At 52.7% G+C, this 18,061-nt stretch overlaps 6 protein-coding genes; 3 read left to right on the forward strand and 3 right to left on the reverse strand.

Annotated features, from left to right (window-relative positions):
* Window positions 1-248: 248 nt before the first annotated feature.
* RCC_10626 (uncharacterized protein) lies at window positions 249-1,567 on the reverse strand (the record flags this gene model as incomplete). XM_023775853.1 has 2 exons in its annotated part: window positions 249-1,085; window positions 1,184-1,567. The coding sequence occupies 2 exons, from the start codon at window positions 1,565-1,567 to the stop codon at window positions 249-251; spliced, it is 1,221 nt and encodes a 406-aa protein (XP_023631621.1).
* Window positions 1,568-2,454: 887 nt separating this feature from the next.
* Window positions 2,455-4,325, reverse strand: RCC_10627 (probable dihydroxy-acid dehydratase; the record flags this gene model as incomplete). XM_023775854.1 has 2 exons in its annotated part: window positions 2,455-4,207; window positions 4,267-4,325. The coding sequence occupies 2 exons, from the start codon at window positions 4,323-4,325 to the stop codon at window positions 2,455-2,457; spliced, it is 1,812 nt and encodes a 603-aa protein (XP_023631622.1).
* Window positions 4,326-7,740: 3,415 nt separating this feature from the next.
* On the forward strand, window positions 7,741-9,674 carry RCC_10628 (uncharacterized protein; the record flags this gene model as incomplete). XM_023775855.1 has 2 exons in its annotated part: window positions 7,741-7,936; window positions 7,987-9,674. The coding sequence occupies 2 exons, from the start codon at window positions 7,741-7,743 to the stop codon at window positions 9,672-9,674; spliced, it is 1,884 nt and encodes a 627-aa protein (XP_023631623.1).
* Window positions 9,675-10,842: 1,168 nt separating this feature from the next.
* RCC_10629 (uncharacterized protein) lies at window positions 10,843-12,464 on the forward strand (the record flags this gene model as incomplete). XM_023775856.1 has 2 exons in its annotated part: window positions 10,843-12,311; window positions 12,368-12,464. The coding sequence occupies 2 exons, from the start codon at window positions 10,843-10,845 to the stop codon at window positions 12,462-12,464; spliced, it is 1,566 nt and encodes a 521-aa protein (XP_023631624.1).
* Window positions 12,465-13,257: 793 nt separating this feature from the next.
* RCC_10630 (uncharacterized protein) lies at window positions 13,258-16,212 on the reverse strand (the record flags this gene model as incomplete). The annotated part of the gene is made up of 1 exon (XM_023775857.1): window positions 13,258-16,212. The coding sequence occupies one exon, from the start codon at window positions 16,210-16,212 to the stop codon at window positions 13,258-13,260; it is 2,955 nt and encodes a 984-aa protein (XP_023631625.1).
* Window positions 16,213-16,439: 227 nt separating this feature from the next.
* Window positions 16,440-16,843, forward strand: RCC_10631 (related to ribosomal protein YmL27 precursor, mitochondrial; the record flags this gene model as incomplete). XM_023775858.1 has 2 exons in its annotated part: window positions 16,440-16,625; window positions 16,718-16,843. The coding sequence occupies 2 exons, from the start codon at window positions 16,440-16,442 to the stop codon at window positions 16,841-16,843; spliced, it is 312 nt and encodes a 103-aa protein (XP_023631626.1).
* Window positions 16,844-18,061: the final 1,218 nt, after the last annotated feature.

The raw sequence follows: 18,061 nt of genomic DNA on the forward strand, positions 1-18,061 counted from the left end.
CGCGTCGCCTGACTTGAAGTGTAGCTGTAGATGACATGCAAGATCAACAAATCAACGTAGACCAATTAAGAGATTGCTGCTTGATTGATCTCGTTTTTGATCGATTCAATGGTGTATGGCTGGGTGCTCACGGAGTCTCTACGCTATGCAATCTAGGACTTGTGGTCGTTACTGTATGATAGTTGCCTATAGTCCAATACGGCCTGTTGAATACACCGCTCTGGTGCCAAGCCATCCATACTGTCTCGCTATATCCTCAAAGCAGTGGCGGCAATCTCTTTCTGCACAGATTTGTCGTTCGGCAAATACACCCGCGCAACTCTCAACAGCTTCCTCGCCTGGGGCTCATCGCCCAATTCTTTGCAAGCAACCGCAGTGCGATAGTAGATCTTTCCCATTGAGTGGGCCCCTTCAAAGCCCCGAATGGCCTCTTCTTCGGGTGGGATTTCCGTATCGGCGTCCAGGCCAAAGCCCTGCCGTATCATCGTGATGCTTMGCATTCCCCAATGGAAACACTCTTCCCAATTCTCCATCTTCAAGTACACCGCACACGTATTCGCCACCAACTGTACCCTCAACAGCACGCGTTCTCGATCACCATTCTTTCCAACATAAGGTTCCTCTCGCAGTTGCTTACGAAAGAAAGCATCTCCATGAACATGTCGCTCGCGGCCTTTGACTACCACATGAAGGGCCCGCCATGCTTCATTGTAAAGCTTGAGCGCAGTCTCACAGTCGCCTGCTTTCAGTGCCGCATTGCCTTCGAATTTGAACCTGGTGGCCTCTCGAAGGCAGTGCTCAGGGCTATCGTGTGGGATCGCCTGCAGTCTTCGCATCTCCTGCTCAACGGAGCTCAAAGGTTTTAACTTTCCAGTTATCTCAGTTTCATGAAGATATTTCACGTCTCCAAAGGGGTACAAGAGCCTGTTTTGAAGAGCCTTGGTCATGGTCGGCTCTTCCCAGTCTGATCTGAACGGTGCCCGTAGCTCCAGCCCTAGACGGAGATGTCGATTGAGGTCAGGATGGGACAGGTTTGAATAGAACCAGCTTTTTGTGAACTTGTCCAGATCTTCAAGTAGGATAATCTGTGTGGTGGGAGGCAAATGTTAGAAAAGGTTGGAGAGCAGTGCTTCAAGGCCGATTGTCACGAAAAGGAAGAGTGTCGGACGTTCGCCTTACTTACAAAGTTGTATTCTTCATAGCTCCCAGCTACATGGGCCGCAGGTTCACAGGAAACATTCAAGCTATGGCCGTTGAAAGCATCTGCCTTGTGCCCAGGCGATAAGACGATGGGGCAATGCCCATCGAGCTGTACATGCCGTGAAGCTTCCGGCCATGGCGTCTGGATCTTAACAAAGACATTCAAGTCGCGGAATACTTTTCTAGACTCGAAATAGATCTGCCGATTTATTCGGAAGAGCACGAGAGCTGGCGAGTAGTGGTACGAGGCATGCTCGTTTCCATGATCGATTCGGTTCGCTTCTGGATGGAGGATAAATTTGTACACAATCTCGCGAAGCTCGGGGGGGATTGTGAGCAGGGAAGCCTTGGGCTCTGTTTCTGCCATGGTGGCGGGGTCGTGACTGAAGTTGGAGAAGGGCCGGAGAGATATGTATACCTCGGCGATAAGACCGACACAGGTGGATTACAAATTTTGCGCGTAATGCACCGAAGGAGAACTAGAACTAAGGACGGAGCTCCGGTCCGGTAGGCGCTGTGCATAAGACTACTTTGCTCAAGCGAATGGCGAGGTTGAGAGAATCAGAATGTTCGTTATACTTGACAAGCTCCCGATCGTTCAGGATGGAGTCTGGTATTTTAATGAATTTGAGTTCATAGCGATGTCTCCAAACGTAGATGGTGTAGTTGTGCCGTGGATCGAGAAAGTGGAAAGCGTCTGAGCACAACCTGAATTCGAAAGATCTGGGACAACTTTTGAAGGGAGAGGTTGATGAAGGAGTGATATAGGATAAGAAATTGTGGACATTAAGGTAAGTAGTAAGGCAGGCTTTTCGTGCCGTCAAACCTCGCCTTTGAACTTTTCAGATATCCGGCGCTCGCCTGGGCTCTTCTCCTCGCCATGACTATTTACATACAGCATAGAGAATAATGGAATACTTACACGAGGAAGTAGTGCACACCAGCACAGTCTATACGGGTGCAGTCGTAACATGATGTGGCTGCAAATCCGCGATACTCAAGCCGCCACGCCAAGATGATCTCGCTGCAGCTAGACCTCCACACAGACAGTTGACAGACAGCAAGGTACGCGAGCTTGCAACATCATCTGTATTAATAGCCCCCAGCAGAGGATCTTTGGATTCCCAGCCAAATGCTTCGATCCAGAATGTAGTTTTAGCGAACTAAACACACGTCTTTTCTTTATACAGCCGACCCTCCCCCCAAAGCGCCAAGAACGCCTTATATTACACCCCATCCCAAGCCGCTGCTCCTTCATGGTCCATCCGTGATACATCCATGGCTAGCATCCTGCACGACCTTGGCATACTTGAACAGCGTACCCTTCTGGTACTTCAATGGTGGCGCCTTGAACTCCGCTTTACGCCTCTGAAGCTCCTCGTCGGTCTGGTCCACAATATCAATCACTCTCTTATCAGCATCAATGGTGATGGTGTCTCCATCCCTGACAAGTCCAATAGGGCCTCCCTCTTGCGCTTCAGGGGTGACATGGCCGATCAAGAACCCGTGGCTGCCTCCAGAGAAACGACCGTCGGTAATGAGCGCGCAGTCGTTGCCTAGGCCGGCACCCATGATCGCGGATGATGGCTTCAACATCTCGGGCATACCAGGGCCACCCTTTGGTCCCTCGTAACGGATGATGACAACAGTCTTCTCGCCCTTCTTGATCTCGCCGCGCTCGAGGGCTTCGATGAACAGATCCTCAGCATCGAAGCAGCGGGCTTTACCAGTGAAGACGGTTCCTTCTTTGCCGGTGATCTTGCCGACAGACCCGCCAGGTGCAAGCGAACCGCGAAGGATGCAAATGTGGCCAGTCGACTTGATCGGGTTGCTGACGGGCCGGATAATGTCTTGGTCTGCCGGGAAGTCGGGAACGTTGGCAACGTTCTCCTTTAGGGTCTTTCCGGTGACAGTCATGCCGCTGCCATCGAGAAGTCCTTCCTTTAGAAGGAATTTGATGAGGGAGGGAGTGCCGCCGATGTTGTATAGATCCTCGAAGACATACTTGCCCGAAGGCTTGAGATCAGCGAGGAAAGGAATGCGGTCTGTCACGGATTGGAAGTCGTCGATGCTCAACTCAATGCCCACGCTGTGTGCAATGGCAATGAGATGGAGGACGGCGTTGGTCGAACCTCCGGTGATGTTGACAAGAACCATTGCGTTTTCGAAGGCGGTTCTGGTGAGAATGTCAGAAGGACGAATGTCCTCCTTCAAGAGGTTGCGGATCGCGGGGCCAGCGGCCAGACACTCCAACTGCTTGGCCTTGCTCTCGGCTGGGTTGGATGAAGATCCAGGAAGTGACATGCCCATGACTTCAATAACCGAAGCCAGTGTGTTGGCAGTGTACATACCACCACATGCTCCAGCACCAGGGCATGCATGTCTGATAGTATCGAAACGTTCCTCTTCGCTGATTTCGCCAGTGATGAACTGTCCGTATGCCTGGAAGGCGGAGACAATATCCAGCTTGTTGTTTCTCGGCTTCTTGCCGCATCCAGCAGCAATGGTTCCTCCATACACCATCAAACTCGGCCTGTTCACGCGTCCCATGGCCATGATCACACCCGGCATGTTCTTGTCACATCCAGGAATGCTGATGTTGCCGTCGTACCATTGTCCACCCATAACCGTCTCAATCGAGTCCGCAATCAGGTCTCGACTTTGCAAGGAGTATCGCATGCCTGATGTTCCCATGCTAATGCCATCGCTAACACCGATGGTGTTGAACTGCATGCCCATCATGCCCGCCTTCTGCACACCCTCCTTGACGCGGTGGTTCAGATCCATCAAGTGCATATTGCAAGGGTTGCCCCCGTACCAGACAGACGAAATGCCAATTTGTGCCTTGTTAAGATCGGTTTCGGTGAAGCCGGTGGCGTACAGCATGGCCTGCGAGGCGCCCTGCGACTTGGGCTGTGTGATACTCTTGGAGACCGAGTTGAGGCCGGATGCATCGCCGTCGACGGGTGACGCCTGGCAGCGACGCGCCGAGTTGGAAAGCGAGCGTCTGTCATATTGTCAATAGCTGTACGAACGACTCCCATTAATCGAATGGGGAACACGCACATGGTTTGCCATTGGCCTCGCGATGCCCACGCGGGACGCGATGAGCGGAGGGCCAACATGACTGCTTTGATGGCGATTCTCAAAGCTGCGCTGCCTCCAATTCCTCCTTGTCGTGAGAGAGAGATGTGACTGTTTTGATTAACTTTCGAGGTCAGCACAAAATATACCTTGTAATTCGACAGCTTCGAGGCAGGGGACCACCGAAATGCGGAGGCGCGACTCGATCCGAAACGCCGAAGACGGAACTACATGTATCTGTATACTGTAGAGACTACCGTCACCTTCAAATCGATGCTACAGTCGATGTCTTTTGAGGCTACCGGAAAAGTAGAACGATTGTCCCTGTCTTGTAATCGCAAGCTATTAATCGCTGCACAACCACCAAGGCTAGATCATTATACAAAGCCTGACGAACCGTTATCAATTGGATCTTTCTACAAGGTGTTGCTTCGTTATGCAGGTACTCTTTTCATTTCGGCGCGTTGCGCTTCTTGAATTCTAGTTCAACTATTTCGTCAGACCACTGGCAGCAGTGTTCCCAACTGCACTGATGTCCTGCCGGTTTCCTCGGCTGCTTTCCGAGAATTGGCGGTGCGGGTTTGCCAATCTTCCTCTTCCTCCTCTTCTTCTGTCTATCCATCCTGTCCGGGTGTCTTCCTCTTCCTCTGTCTGCCAGTCCTTTTTCTCTAACGGAGCAGATGAGAGTCGTGCTCGTTGTTGGAGGCCTCCCAAGTGGCCAGAGGTTGTAAAGTCTGCATGTCTTACGCCAGTTGTCCCATCGATGCCGATCCCACCTTCTTGCCACTTCAACTTCTACCTCGTAACTTTTGTTGACTGCCGTCAYGTACATCCCTTCTTCGTACGAGGGCGGATCCACGCTCTTTGGCAAGCCGTGTAGGTGCTTTAAAAGAGGACGATCTGCAGACTTCAATCCTCTGATAATAAGGCAGCTGCTTGGTCCATGTGTCCCTGGAATTTTGACCATAGCTATAGCACCGCATGACGCACTTCCGTAATCGCGCTTCGTTTCAGAGAGTGACAGTATTTTGGTGCAAAGAGCTTCGGACGTCGATGCTTGGTGGATCTCAGGGCGTGCACCCAGGTGGGACGCTTGGGTAGACTGACGGAGGCTCTCGGCGGCGTCCACTTGGTTGTCGCGCTGCATACTTGCTCGTCTGCGAGGATCTCAAAAGTCGATAGGGCGGTTGAGGGCAATTTGGGTGTTGAGATATATGTTGACAATCAAGACAGATCATTGCGGAGGGAGGGAAGTGCTGGATGACCCGAGCAGTCCGAGAATTTGGGTAGCAAGCTCAAGTACCATGGATATGACTTACACTTGGTTGAAACCACCGTGGGACTGCCATGTATCGTCAACATTATCGTCGATCATTCAGAATACCATACAGAGCAGTCGAATGACCGCACGTACGATTTCGATGAATTGATAAGAGTGCAATGATGCATATCCTCAAGGGAGAGCAGAAATGGAGGTATGGGGCAACGATAGGCGCGTGTTGAACGCGTCGTATCCCCGAGGACGTACGTGGAGTGGTTATTGTAGACACGGCTCAATATTTACGCATGAAGAATAGGAAAGGTGCCCATTGCAGTCATTCTGGAAAACCTGGCTCGTCCATATTGCCGCTTCCAAGGAACCGTCCCATCGAGGTGAAAACGGCCAGTGTCATACTTCAATCAATCCCGCGCTGTCTTGTTCGAATGAATTGTGGTCATGTCAATGGTGGATCCCTTGTTGTTGAGCAGAGCATCCTTCTGAGTTCATGTCCCAAATTCTGCGCGTCCGGGGTGGCATTAGAAGAAAGAGACTGCGGAGAACTCCTATCAGGATCAATGCCAAGTGCTTTGCTGCGGAGGAAAATGTTCGAACGACGCGCACTCCCAGTAGGAAGCTTCTTGTCGGTTTAGACTCAGTAGAATGGATAGGTTCAATTATTCATGGCTGAACCCTGATTGCGAGTAATGCGGTTGCGGTTCTCACACGTTCAAGCTTACGTTGAACGTTGCCCCTTCGCCCATAAGACACCCAACAACGTCCCAAACATCCTGAAGGGGCGGATCGTAGAGAGAGCTGGCCTTGTTGACTATCGGTGAACGATGCTCCTCAAGCCCTGCAGCAAGCCTTACACGCAGTGACACGCAAGATATCCGCCCAGGGGCAGGAGGCTCCACAAGAGCCGGGCTTGCTGGACGTCAAGACTGTTTATGAGCGGCAATGTTGAACAGACCTTGGAGGGGCGAGAATGTAAGCGCCCGAATATCGATTGATGCACAAGCAGGCATACTATCCACAGCAATAGACCACCGCCGTGTACCACCCGCTGCTTCGACTCGTATGAACTTCTCTATTGGATGTAGACTTCTTATTGGGCGCAGCAGGCCTCTTATCGAACGGCGAGCAGCATCGAGAGGGCTGTACAAGTCAAATTACCGGAGAGGCATTCCGGCGTGGTGAGGTGCAGTATGTCCACACCACGGAGGTGACTTGTCAAGCAGCATGGATTCTCTTACAGCCGTGCTGCGAACAGCATAGCGTAGAATGTCTTCCAACTCTTTTGCATGGGCCGGCGGAGTTGGCGTCTGCTCTACGTCCACCTGGCCGCTGTGTATCGTGATGGCTTTTCATAAAGAAAGGGGTAGGCCGGTAGCGCTTCGTTGACGAGGGCGTACAATAGCTTCACGGCTGGTGGCATGATCATCGACGGTGAACATAGTGAGGCTGATCGTTTGCATGATGTTAAAAATCCGGTACCCACGCGTGGGAGACACGGGCGCCGGCACTCCACAGACACAAGCTCAAAGGTTCGTCAACTAGTTCCCTTAGCGCGGTGTCTATGGAAGACGTCCGAGTTGCCTTCCAACAACAACACCATTGACTCTGGCTTGATCTCAACTTCTTGTCGGCTCAGTCTGTATCTCCCTCCCATCAGTATCGCAGTCTTCTGTATGTCCTGAAAGCTCCCTTCACGCCGACAACTACCTCGAGAGACGCCGCCACAAGCACGGCCTCGAGTCACTTCGGTCTTGAAACAACCTGCACCGGCTTTCAGTCTACACTGCTCGTACAATCACCTCACACGGCTTTTCCCTTTCGTCGACAACACCCATCGCTCTCCCCCTCGCATCAACGCAACAATCTCATCGCGGTCATCGACGAGGCACTCCATTCTTGTCTCCCCCCACAAGCGGTGCATTCGGCCTCGAGCCATAGTCTAGAACAACGAAACATTGGACACACGGCACCGCGATCTCAGAGCTCAAGTACTGCGCCGCGTTCTTCGAAGTTCGTGCCCAGGGGAGGAGAAGGAGGGGCCGAAGAGGTGGATTGATCGGGCCACAAGCAGTGCAACACCAGAGCTCTTCTCATCGACGGCCAAGTTAGCCACTCAGTGACCTGCGCGCCTTCTAGGCTGCCGCACGTCTGCCATTCACATCGTATGAGTCCGGCACGCTATGGATCCACAGAGTCAGTCCTTCACACCGACCGGCAGCCAGGCAGCAGATCCTGTCCAGCTTCAGCAGATTCTCACTGAGCACAACGAGCGGATCGCCCGGTTAGAGAGACAACACAACGACGACGCTCGCATGAAGAGCCTCTGGGGACCCAGCACGGCATTTCCGAGCATTTTGAGCGGCACCCCACAGCAAGGTAAGTGCGATACATCGATGCATACCAACGCATGCTAACCAAGACCGCAGCTCCTCAGCAGTACCCACCCTCTGACCAATTCCGCAACTACGACGAGGATCCGAACAACATGATGAGCAGCCTCCACCTCGACGCCGACGACGAGCCTCGCAGCCGTGCTATGGGCGCCACCTCGAGAGCGAACAGCGTTCGATTCGATGAGACTGCCAATCAGAACCACTTCTCTTCACACTCACAGCGTCCGTCGTTCGATTTGGCGTCACGCCAGAGCAGTGGCTACAGTGGTGGTTACCACATGAGCGAGCGTACTCCGTCACACAAGTCCGAGCCACGCGCCAGTTCAGCTCACTCATTGCGCTCCGCTGCTTCAGGACGGGCCAGTAGTCTTAACCTGGACTATGGCACGGGCGAGTCGTCGTCGCCACTGGATACACCAGGCATCGCCCCTGGTCTGTTACTGCTGGGTCCAACTCCGGCCATCATCAGGTGTTGGTTGGAGCGCAACTTCAAGCACCGCAACTTGCATTACGCTGCCATCTGTACGGGCTCGTGCAAGTCTTGGATCGATTTACGGCTCGTTCAGAAACTCGGAGTCGAGCAGGCCATTCGCAGCCATCAGAAGGGCCCACGCACGATGATGATTCGCGTCTACTTCTCTGAGGGTGTTCAGGTCCCGATTGTGTCACAACGCTCGCGTAGTCCAATCTCATCTACGCTGCCGTCTCTGGAGCTTGAGTTCTGCATTCTCGAGAGCTCGAGTCTGCCGACTGAACACAAGGCCATCCAGATTGTCATTGGCAGCGACGTTCTCCAGCCACATCAAGCAGACATTCTGTTTTCCACGAACAGAATGACTTTGATGGACAGTGAGGGCAAGAAGCTCACGATTCCTCTCGTTCGCCCAGAAGATGAGGCAGCCTATACCAGTCTCGCTGTTACCAGCAGTGCGACTCCAGGCGGTCCCCCAGGCGGTCCTCCAGGTGGTCCTCCAGGTGGTCCCCCAGGCGGCCCTCCAGGTGGCCCTCCAGACAACTCACAGGGCAATTCCGAACCAGAACAATCTTCCAAGGACCACAGTTTCTTGAACGGGCTGGGTAAGGGCGGCTCCATCATCTACACACCTTCAACATCTGCTGCCTCCACTGCGACGACTCCGGCGTCAGGCAACAGCAAATATCGTCCACCAGGCGCGCTTGCTGGAGATTCTGGTAGCTCTGAGCCCACGAAGCTGGGTGCAGCTGGTACCGACGCCGAGGTCCAATCGACCATCCAACAGTCCACTACTTCCAGACCAGCGCTCAGCCAATTGAACACTCGTCAAGATGAAGGACCTGCACAGCCCCCTCCGGTCAAGGAAGGCGGCTCAGCGCTGTGGGGCAGTTGGCGCCGAGATGTCGCTCAATCGAGCACATTGTCTCCCCCGGCTGGTGGAGCTCCAGAGTGGGCTGGCGCTAACAACACCCGCGACTCTTCGTACACTCGCAGAGATACCGGTATCAAGGTCCTCAAGCCTAAGACGGCTCATCGCACATTCTCAGGTGCAGCTTCTACCACGCCCCCGACCGCTGGTACATCCAGCCCGGCAGACGGCAAGAGCAGATTCTTCGATGCAGGCCGAAGTCTTGATAACATCCCGTCCAAGGTCGGTTCGAAGGAGAGTTTGACTCTGTCAGCATCCAAGCCCACCAAGACCAATCCGATAGGAGGAGGATCCGCCTTTCCTTGGTTGGGCAAGTGAGATGGGAACAATCACAAGTCACATCACAAGTACACATCACAAGTGGAGCATTCTATGTGACTTGCTCTTCACAATCATACCTATGAGGCGCGACGGGAATGAATATGCATAGGGTTTATATCTGAGAGAGGTTTCTCTTACGGACGGACCCTACAACATCACAGTACGGCTGCGGAGGACGCTCTGCATAAGACCAACATAGCCGGAAGGCTGCATGGCTGAATGCATACATGGTTTAGTAGTAGATACCCAGACATCTCTGCGCGTATTCAACGTGGCTATCCTATGAAATGATTCGATTTCATATCCTTTTCCGTCGTGACCGTAGAACTGTGAGATGTGTAGCCTGAGTTGGAACGGAAGAGGTTGGCGGGCTCGTGAATCGATATAGTCTACAATATTCCCGCTCGTTGACAACGCGCTGTATCGAATTGTCACCCACCCGCCAGGAGTTTATGCTCCGCTCTTACGACTTGTATGCATCATGGCTCTGCTATCTCTTCCATCCGGTACAATAACGTTTACCCGCGAGTATAGTCCATATTGTGGGCGGGGGAATGATCGCCATGATCCCTGGCCCCGCCACATGCGCCTCAACATCACCCTCTCTGTCTCACTGTGTCGCTTGCTTCGCCACAGACCAGCCTGTTCCATCCATGTACATTCGCTGTCATCGCCCGTGGATGCAGCGAAACGTTAACCGAGGGGCTTGGTGATGCACGAGCGCGTGTCAGAGAGTGCCGAATGGAGCGGGAGGAATGCCGTGCGTTCTCAGCGTGGCAAGCGGGTTTGTGGAGCTCCTTGTGCAACTTCCCAGCGCGTTGAAGACAGGGGTGGTTCCTGGGTGAGGTGATGTGATGTTGCTGCTCACCTTCTCTCGCGGTCAGCTTTTGGTCCGTCCTCCTTCTCATTATTGTGCTTCGGTCCTGCACTCGAAGGAGCACCTAGTATTGTCTTGTCTTCGTTGCCCGCTGGAATTGAAGGTCGTTGGAGCCTGCCGGTCCACCTATCAACACCACCTCGCCCACCTCAGGTAAGCACTTGAAAGCCTCATTGTCAGGTCGCATTGTCATCGTTCCCGTCATCTTCACCCACACGGCCCCCACATGAAAACCTACCGGCAAACGGCACGTCATTTTCATTGAAACAGCGACACTTTCATCTTCCTATGTCCATCCCCAGACCACAAAGTCCACCCAACAGAAGCGTCTCCGAAATCAAAGCAGCATTCGAAGCACGCGCAGCGGCCGCGCAGCAGACATTGCAGCAGCGCACTCCGCCCAAGACCGCCGACACGGCTAACATGGCTTCTCCCAAGCGCTCATCATTCTTGCCCAAGGTCTCACCACCTTCGATCGATGCCATTCTCGACGTGGTCCCGTCGAAGCTGCGTCCTCGTTGGATTGGTCACAAGCCCGCACCCAGACCCGTCACTCCAGGTGTAGAAGCTATGAAGATTCCGGTCTGCATCGAGTTCGCCTCGCCCGGTTTGAAACCGCCCGTGTATGTCGGCACCAGCCTGAGCGATCCACAATGGGCGCCTCTGGAGATGGAGCACTTTACTCGCCCAGACGGCAAGTTCACCTTCCGGAAGTTCTTCGCGGTCGAGGAAGGTGAGTATCAGTACAAGCTTCGCCTCGGACCTGGAGACTGGTGGGTCTGCGATGATACCCAGCCACAGGTCGATGATGGCAGCGGTAACAAGAACAATCTCGTCGTCGTCAAACATGCRGCTGCCAATCATTTGGCGCCGCCAACCCCATCTGCTCATGAGGCAGCTACGGCCGACAAGGTCGAGTCTGCTCATAAAGTCCCTCTCGTGCCGCATGAGGACCACAGTCCAGAGACCAAGGTTCCATCTATTCCTGTTCCTGAGATCAAGGAGCATTCAGACTTGGAGTCTGCCACCCACGCTCCTCTCTTGCCGCACGAGGTCCACACGCCCGAGGTCAAAGGCAACCCAGATCAACACACAACACCAGACCCTCCCACCCACGCTCCACTCATGGAGCATGAAGATCTCTCGCCGAAGAAGGATCATTCCACCCCGCCGCCAACAGAAGACATTGCGGGACCGCTGCATTGCGAAACCCATTCACCCCTGTTCGCTCATGAGTGTACCACGCCGACCAGCACCAGCTCGCGATGTGACGATCACTCGCGGGATTCTGCTTCTCCTCGAGATGTCATGAGAGGCATCAACAAGCCCGGCTCACCCATTCCAGATGAAGCCGATCCCAATGATCCCTCGTTGGTGAAGTTCCCAACCGACCACAAGGGCATCATGGAACATCTCGAACACACTCACAAGACCTTGCCGGCGGATGAGACGCTCGATCACGGTAGTGTTAGTGCTCCTTCTCCCACCTCATCCCACTCCAGCTCTCCGATTCCGCTTCCTAGCGTGAAGGAGGGTGAAGAGGAGGAAGATGACGACCACCTCGCTCCCGAATCGGACGTCCCAAAGCTACAAATCTTCGAAGCTGACCGGCTAGCGAACCCAATCACACCCCCACTCACACCGAAGGATGTCTTCGATGACATGCAGAAGGAGTTCACAGGCGGCTTCAGCGACAAGGCCAAAGCAATTGCCGACCAGATTCCGGATCATGCCAAGGAGTCTGCAAAGTCTGTATTGTAAGTCGTGGATTTTTTGATTGTAATTCACAGTGCAGTCCTGATTGATGATGTAGCTTTCTCGTCCTGGGCACCGCCGTCGCGCTCGCTGCTACGGTGATTAGCATCTGGTACATCAAGTCTAAGAGCCCGCTCGATCACATGCTAGATTGAAACCTGAACGTTCACAGCGTCCTCAACCTGTGCGCAGCCCTTGCTGTTCTGGCCGCGATTCTGAGTTCTCGGTCCACGTCACCCTCGAGGATGGTGGGACGATGGATGGTAGTTGAGGTGAAGGAGGAAGGTGATGGGGTTGTCAAGGTTGTGGAAGGGAGGGAGCTCTCAACCTGAACCTATTTGCCTACTGTTTTCTCCACTTTGCTTTGCTCTGCACAGTTTTCCTTGTATCTATCTACTCCAAGGCAAAGAACGTAATTATGGGACGGATGGATGGATGGCTATGATGAGGTGTGAAGTTTGAGCGGTCTCACCCTGTGGCACGGAGGCTTTGTTCAGAATGTAGCGATCAAACACGAGACATGACAATTCCTGTTGTTTGAGAATTCTTGCGGCTAGATGGCGGTGATTGTTGTGTGAGGCATATCGAAGTATGGACACTTTTTTCGTAATACTCTCCTGCTCTTCATGTTCCTAGATACATGTACTTACCAAGATTTACATGACATTCATTCCATTCAACTTCCCGAGAATCCTCTTAATCGGGGGTAGAGTAATTTRGACAGCCAATGCACTTGAAAGAGATGTGAATATTCGGATCTCAACTTCGCTTATAGGTAATGTGCTTTTCTAACTCATCTAGGTGGAATGTTTCCTTTTCGATCAATGTACCTCCTCCCCACGTCTAGGGAGAGAGCAAGAAGCATGTAGATTTAATCGACGACGACACAAAGCATAACCATACATCTTCCCCCTCCTCCCCCTCTCAATTTTTCCTTCTCTCTCTCTACTACAAAACCGGCCTCCCCAAAGCCTCAACATTAACCCCCTTCTTAACCACAACCCTAGGCCTAACCATCCTCTGATGCACACCTTTAGTAACCCACTCCACACCCACAGGCATAGCTCGACTCCTCTCATATTGCTCTTTAGTCTGATATTCATGGGGTAATTGACTCGCGAGATATTTTTTACCTTTTCGAACAATTCCCTCCTCACCTTTTTGACTGATGATGACTTTGTCGAGGTTTTTGTCGAGGCGATCTTCGGGACGCGTTCCCCCAGGGGTTTTGTTCTTGAAGAGGGGGTTGTGTCGGGCTCGAGAGTTGGATTTGCGGATCGAGCGCGAAAGGCCGTCGCCTGTCCAGCTGCCCCAGCCTGGGAGATAGGTGGATGTGGATTGGGTGTCTTCGGAGGCTGCTTGGGCGGTTTTTTCTTCGGTGAAGGATAGGGCGACGTCGTCGCCGGCGAAGGCGCGTTGTTGGAGGGATTGGGTTTGAGGGGGGAGGAGGGGGTTGGTTTGTTCGCCGTCTTCTTCTTCTCCTTCTTCTTCCTCGTCGTTGGGGGGGTTGTTCGGATGAGGGATTGTGGTCCAGTTGGAGGTATTGTCTTTGGAGGAGGTGTCTTTGAGCTCTGGCTTCTTGGACGAGGAGGTGGATTTATCGGACTTGCCGGGAGGGTCGTTGGAGACGGGTTTGAGGAGGTCGAGGTTATCGGTCGCCACGGCTGTTTTTCTGGAAGTCCCCTTGGGTGCTTGTAGCCAGCCTTTGTTGGCTTTACTCTTGGAAGTGTCGTCGTCGTCGATATCTCTCAGCCAGCCTTCTTGTTTGGGTTTGCTGGCTGGGATGGTGGATGTGGTCATGGCTCTTGCGGTACCGTTTTTGACTTTTGGCTTCTCGGTGATGACTTTGACTTGATCTTGTGGATCTTGATCATCTTCGCCATCCTCATCTTCTTCCGCGGAATGATCGGGAGCCTCAAACTCCAGTCGTTGCTCTTTAGGATGGGTGGATTTGTTCTTGGTGGGCCTTGGTCCGAAGAGAGCACGTCCCAGACTCTCCTCTCCCTCCTCACTGTCCTCCTCTTCGCCATCTTCCACCGCAAGTTCCTTTCTCAAGCGAGCCACGTCGTCATCATTGGCCCTCTGCTTCCTCTCCTCGGCCTCGCGCATGAATTTCATATTCGCCAACCCTTTCTTCGGCTTCTCATCATCTCTGTTCTGCTCCAACTTCCTCAACGTAAAGGGAGCATCACCCTCATCTTCCGAAGGAGACAGACTGCCATCACTTTCATCCCCCGAAACATCTCTCCCGTCCATTCTCTTTCTCAATTCCTCCTCTCGTCTCGCCTGCTCGATGACACCATCCCTCGCGCCTTCATCCCACACCGCCCTACCGGTAGCCTTGAGAGATTTGGCCCACTTGCTCTCCTTGTGTTTGGTGCCCATTCTCGCCTCGGCCCTCTTCCGATCCTGCGTCTCCTTTTCATCTTCATCCATGACCTCGCCACCCAGTCCCTGCATGGCAATTCTCTCCTTTTCCTCCTCCCTCTCCCTCTCCTTGCGATGCACTCTTCGATAGGATTTGCTCTTGATCTTGGCGATTCTCTTGGCTTTGATCTCCTCACGGAAGAGGAGCTCTCTCATCTTCCTCAGCTCCGCTCTCCTCCTCAACACTTCCTCGACCGGCAGCTTATTTGTTGCCAATTCTTCGCTCTTCAACAATGCCTGTTCCTCCTCGCCCACATTCTCCTCATCCGGTTTGTTGGAAGCCAGACCGGACTGCTCCATGATGCGTTGGATACTCGCCTCCAATTCATTCTGTGGAGCTTGTTGGGTGGCGGGAAGGAACCTTTCCTTGCCCGTGATTCCCGACTTGTCTGTGGGGTCCTGGAGGGGAAAGGTGAGGAATTCCTCCCGACGGTGGTGTTTGACGGTATCCTGCCATCGGTCAAGTTGCTCTTTGGCTTTTGCGGAGGCAATCTCGCGATCGATGCGGTCTTGTTGACGTTTGGGGAGTTTGGCGGCGAGTTGGGTGACTGGTCCCTTTTTCTTGGATTTCTTGGATTTGAGAGGAGCGAGGGGAGCGATGCTACCGTCCATGAAATCATCGACGGTGGTGACACCTTCGGATTGTTGGGTAGAGGAATGCCTTGAAGGATCCAGGCCCACGATGCGGTCCATGTTGCGCGCCACGGCCTCTTCATCCGCGGAATCATCGGAGGCGTCTTGATCTGAATCTGAATCTGAATCGTCTTCATCATCCTCATCATCTTCTTCCTCCTCACTCCCGCTGTCTGGGTTTGTTGCATTCTTCATCTCCACATCATCATCATCATCACCATCATCATCCAACATGGTGGCCAAATCCACCCCATCGTCCCCAAACGTCTCGCCCTCATCATCCTGACTGTCGCCGTCGTCAATTTCGCCATCACTCTCATCCAAATCCACCTCTTTCTTCGAATTCCTCCTCGCCATCATCTTCYTCGCCTTGCCCTTTCCTTTTTGATTCCTCGCACTCCCGCGAAAGGTAAAACCACTGAATTTCTCCTCATCCGACTCGCCAAACGCCTCATCCGAGTCCAAATCACTGTCATCCTCGTCATCATTCAAACCTCCCATGGTCCACTCGTTCCCCTCGCTGTCACTTCCGTGTTCCCTCTCGTCTCCCATGCTTAAGATTCCTCTCTTGGCCACTTTCTTCCGAGCCGGTCCATCCTCGTCCTCGTCGTCGTCGTCATGAAAATCCCCTTCATCCTCCTCATCACTTTCCTCGCGACTTCTCTTTCGTTTGGGTCCATCGTCCAGATCTTCTCCCAAACGATTGCGATTGATGCGACCTTCGGGAATTTGCCGGGCGGCCGAAGCGTAGGCGTTGAGGGCTCGTTTTTTGTTTTTGTTCTTGCTCTTCTTGGCAGCCGGTGTGTTGTTGCTCACGCTGGCGCGGGCAATTCGAGGCGGCATCTTGTCGGCCAATGTTGTTCAATTTGTAAATTATCGCCTTCACAAAATCTCGAAATTCTTTCGAACGAATTCATCATCAGCGTCTGTGCTTTCAACGGGGCGGTCCGAAGTCCGAGGATCCTATTCCATTCCCATTCCATCTCCGCAGCACCTCCGTCTTCACATCTCATCGATAATCTTCGAACATCCAATTAATTCCTTGAAGACCCCGAGCGACACCATCCACCATGCAACCCACCCCAGTCCTCCAGCGCGCCATCCGCCGTCTGGCCCTCACCACCAAACAAGGTCCCCACAACTACTACAAGGGAAACCGCACGGGTGCCATGGGAAAACACACCAAATGGGGCGGCTATCAAATCGATTGGTCCAAGGTGCGCACTTATGTGTGTCCCGATTTGAGTGACTTTGCCGTATGTATATCCCCCTCCCTTACTCCCTCTATCATGAAACTTGAGGAGAGCAGAGCACAGGAAGAAGAGACTGACGGGAATCTTCTCACTAGTTGACACCCTTTGTGACGCAAAGGATTGAAAAGGTGCCTGGAAACTTCAAACATACCGAGACGGGTAGTCCGATGGATCCGAAGGAGTATATTCGTAGGTGGAAGGAGGAGGGTGGTAATATTTGATGAGAGGGAGAGGAGGATCCAAGGCGATGGAAATGAATCATATGCAACGCGCGCTCGACGAGTGCACGGGTCGTCGCGGGGGCAATGCTGGAGGAAAGATGTGTTGAGGAGGAGAATCAGCTGGTAAAGAACATGTCTTTTACCCAAGAACATGAGCTGTGTGTGGTGCACTTCCCAGGAATATATTTCCCATGGGAGCACCGACGCCCCGCGACGAGTCTGCAGAGAGGATGCGATACCAAGGAACGAAGCAATGGCAATGGAAATCTTCCCAAAAGTGGACCTTTGCCCCCAACCACAATGGTATTCTGAGCGGGATAGTTGGTATCCGGTGATATGTATGTATCTTCAAGCCGGCGCGAAAAGAACAAACGCATACAAAGACTCGACAGCATAGCAGGTAAACAAATGTACCTACGCGAAACATCACAACCTCACTCAAACATGTTTGTCGCTTACTTGCTTGCCTGCTTGCTGTTTACAACATTCTTCAACTGTAATCGCGACAAACCTATATTCCTCCGAGGCCACCGATCATTCGTTTCGAGGACATAGGAATAGGATGAGTATCCACATCCCAGATCGAGCCATCCCATAAGTTACAATCGATCAGAAATGAACGCCCGGCGGCTACCCGTTATGACGAAGCGCGACAGATTCAGTACTCCATCGTTTCCGTTTTCGACAGGAGGAGAGGTTAGAATTTGTGAGTTGACCGATCGAATGCACGGCGATGTCCGTCTCATATTGTTTGAACCAAAAGATCCAGAAATCCATCTATGTATCCCTCCAAGCCATCTCGCCAAGCCATTTCGCCCAATATCAAACCTAGCAAGATATGAGACAGACAACATCCCTCTCTTGCTCTTCCTCACCAGATGACCTCAGATAGCATACTCGTTTGATTCGGCAAAGATGACTGAAATCTACCTACCGCCACCATGGTATCCCTCACGGCATTTGACAAAAAACAAATCTCCCGCTCTCTGCAGTGTAACAACAACGAAATTCCCCTGTACAAATCATGCATGCATGTATCCACCTTGACCCTTTCCCAACAAGAACAACAGAAACCCCAAAGCGGATGCTGATTGTATCAGGAATCTCCCAAAAAGAAAAAAAAAAAAGGCACCCTTGTCGACACACTCTTAGGGCTTGCTTGCTTACCCAACCCCCTATGTATCCATCTCACACTCCTCCTTCTCCTCGAAGTCATGC

Source organism: Ramularia collo-cygni (assembly GCF_900074925.1).
Source record: "Ramularia collo-cygni strain URUG2 genome assembly, contig: RCC_scaffold23, whole genome shotgun sequence".
NCBI lineage: Eukaryota > Fungi > Ascomycota > Dothideomycetes > Mycosphaerellales > Mycosphaerellaceae > Ramularia > Ramularia collo-cygni.